The sequence below is a fragment of the Myotis davidii genome, unplaced genomic scaffold, assembly GCF_000327345.1.
Source record: "Myotis davidii unplaced genomic scaffold, ASM32734v1 scaffold609, whole genome shotgun sequence".
Classification (NCBI taxonomy): Eukaryota; Metazoa; Chordata; class Mammalia; order Chiroptera; family Vespertilionidae; genus Myotis; species Myotis davidii.
The window spans coordinates 1,494,907-1,497,335 of record NW_006300164.1 but is presented as its reverse complement, the minus strand read 5'-3'; the positions used below and the strand labels follow the sequence as shown (position 1 = coordinate 1,497,335).

At 68.5% G+C, this 2,429-nt stretch overlaps 1 protein-coding gene across 1 annotated transcript in view; it reads left to right on the top strand.

Moving 5' to 3' along the window:
• The window catches only part of SNAPC4 (small nuclear RNA activating complex polypeptide 4), a 14,526-nt gene that overhangs the window by 9,781 nt on the left and 2,316 nt on the right, over window positions 1-2,429 (top strand). The window contains exons 14-18 of the mRNA XM_015572357.1: window positions 20-45; window positions 148-475; window positions 855-941; window positions 1,673-1,700; window positions 2,005-2,426. Of these exons, the coding sequence (XP_015427843.1) occupies window positions 20-45; window positions 148-475; window positions 855-941; window positions 1,673-1,700; window positions 2,005-2,426 (891 nt within the window). The remainder of the gene's footprint in view (window positions 1-19; window positions 46-147; window positions 476-854; window positions 942-1,672; window positions 1,701-2,004; window positions 2,427-2,429) is intronic.

Sequence of the window (2,429 nt, the reverse complement as noted above, 5' to 3'; positions counted from 1 at the left end):
TCGTGCCCTGTGCTCCCAGGAGGCCCACTGCAGCGCCCACACGAGGTACTGCCCTGGGGGCCTGCGGGGGGAGGGGCGTGGGGGCCCCGGGACACCTGCTTGTTTTACTGGGGGGCGGGGGGTAGTCTCGTCGTCCTGCCATTGAAGCCTCAGCAGGAGCGTGTTCCCGCGAGCATGGCCTGTGGGCCCACGAGCAGGCTGGTGTCTGAACGTCTTACCTGTGACACTCGCTCTCAGAGTGCCTGGCCCCAAGGCCGAGCTGAGGCCCAGTCAGGAACAGTCTGCGCTCTGGCCCCTGCCCTCCCTGGTCAAAAGGGGTGGCAGCTGGCTTTGGGGTTCTTCGGGGCTCCCTGCCTGGCACCCAGGCTCCGGGGCCACCTGGCACATATGCCCTTGTCCCCCAGCCGACAGCATCGGGGCGCAGCTGCAGGACGCCTGCCTGGCCAGCACCCCGGTGTTCACCCTCCTCATGCAGGTGAGCCCGCAGAGCGCCCTCCCGCGTGCCTGGCCTGTGGGGGGCGCCGGTGGACGTCCCTCATGCAGTGTAGTTTCCTAAAGCCGTGGGTCCTGACAACAGTGCCAGCGTCCCTGCCACACCCTCGCCCGGACCCGGAAGGGATGGGGCTGCGTGGGGTACAATGTCCCCCGGGCTCGGATCGGGGCGGGCAGGCAGCCCGGCGACCGGCCTGCGCCTCTGGGCCTCGGACCCGTGCCGAGAGGACTGGTGGGGGCTGGCCTGGGCCCCATGCAGACCCTTTCGCCGTGGCCCTTGGGCTGTGGGGTAGCTCAGGACGGGCAGGGCCTCCTGCCACACGTGTCACACGTGTGTGGTGTGTGCCCCATGTGTCCCTCAGCTGTTCCACACCGACACTGCCGGCTGCATGGAGGTCATTCGAGAGAGGAAGGCCTGGCCGCCCCCTCTGCCCCCGGCTCGGGCTCAGGTGAGAAGTGGGGGTGCTGGCCGGGCTCCCCAGCTCGTCTTCCCCCTCATCCCCTCGGCAGTGCTGGGTGTAGACGGCGTTGGTCCAGCCAGGAAGAAAGGGATGCCAACTCTTTCCAGGGACAAGGGTGTCTGGGGTCCCGTGGGGCTGGGCTCGGGGAGGGCCTGGAGTCCCGAAGACTCCCCACCATCCGGGAGGAGAGACGGCCCCATGCAGGCCGCCGGCTCCCAGCTTCTCACACCCACACCCTGCTGAGCTGCTCGCCTGGTGCAGGTGGCCAAGCCCACGGGGTCCATCAGGAAAAGGTTGTCCTGAGCCTGGTCACCACTGGAGGAGACCACAAAGTGGTCCAAGGACAACTGTGGCTGTGGTGCCCCAACCAGGCTGCGGGCCCCTGTGCCCTCCTGTCCCACGGCCCGGCCACCTAGATGGGCTCTGCAAGGGGGCCTGGGAGCGGAGCTGCATCAGGAGGGAGGCAGGGGCCTGGGGAGGGGTGCCGGGCCCGGGAGGGCCATCCAGGCTGGGCCCTAGCCTCTGGCTGCAGGAGGGCACAGGGCCAGGCCTGGTGCCCCTCTATGGGCAAGAAGTGAGCTGTGGTCTTGGTGGTGGCACAACGGATTGGGGAGAGCAGTCAGGTGAACAAGGGGGCGGGGCCACGTGAAAAAGGAAAAAGAAAGAGAAGGGATCCAGCCCGGACTCCCCAAGTGCTGAGTCTCTCCCTTCTTTTCCAGGCGCCCTCCAGTGCCCAGAGCATCCCAGGTACTGCCTCTCCCTTTCTCTCGGCTGTTCTGTCCCCCGAGGGCGCTGCCTGGCCAGGACGGATGAGGGTTTTGTTTGAGGGGCGTGAGCCTAGCTGGCTGAGGGGGGTGCTGAGTGCAGTGGGTAAGCCCTGAGGCGCCCCCAGCACAGGCCCGGGAGGCAGAAAAGATGTTCAAGATGTGGGGGCCCCTGGGCTCCTGCTCCCACATGCCCAGCAGCTGCCCGAGGAGACCTCTTGCAGGGCGGGCTGAGGTGGGTCTGGACAGGCACCTGGACCTCCGTGGTGTGTTCCGTCCTCCCTCAGGCCACCTTCCGAGCCAGGTGACAGCCCAAGGCGCTGCAGCAAAGAGACCCAGGCGGGCAGGGGGCAGGGGGCTGCAGACCTGCCCTCCCCAGGACACCCTTCCGGCGCCCCCGCCAGCTCCAGGCCGCCCCCTGCACAAAGTGAAGACTGTGTTCCAGCTGCTTCGAGAGAAGCGGCTGCGGGAGGCCCGTGCCAGCAAGGCTGCCCAGGGCCCCGTGGTGCTCCCACCCCAGCTGCTGGTCTCCTCGCCTGTGATCCTCCAGCCCCCTCTCACACTGGCCTCCTGCGGCCCCCCAGCCACAGGGCCGGGCGTCTCCAAGTCCGCGCTGTCTGGGCCGGGGGCCCCTGCCGCGGCCAGTCCGAGCGCCCCAGGCTCTGGGGTCGCACCCACACAGCCTCTTGCCCTGCAGGCCCTGGCCTGGGCT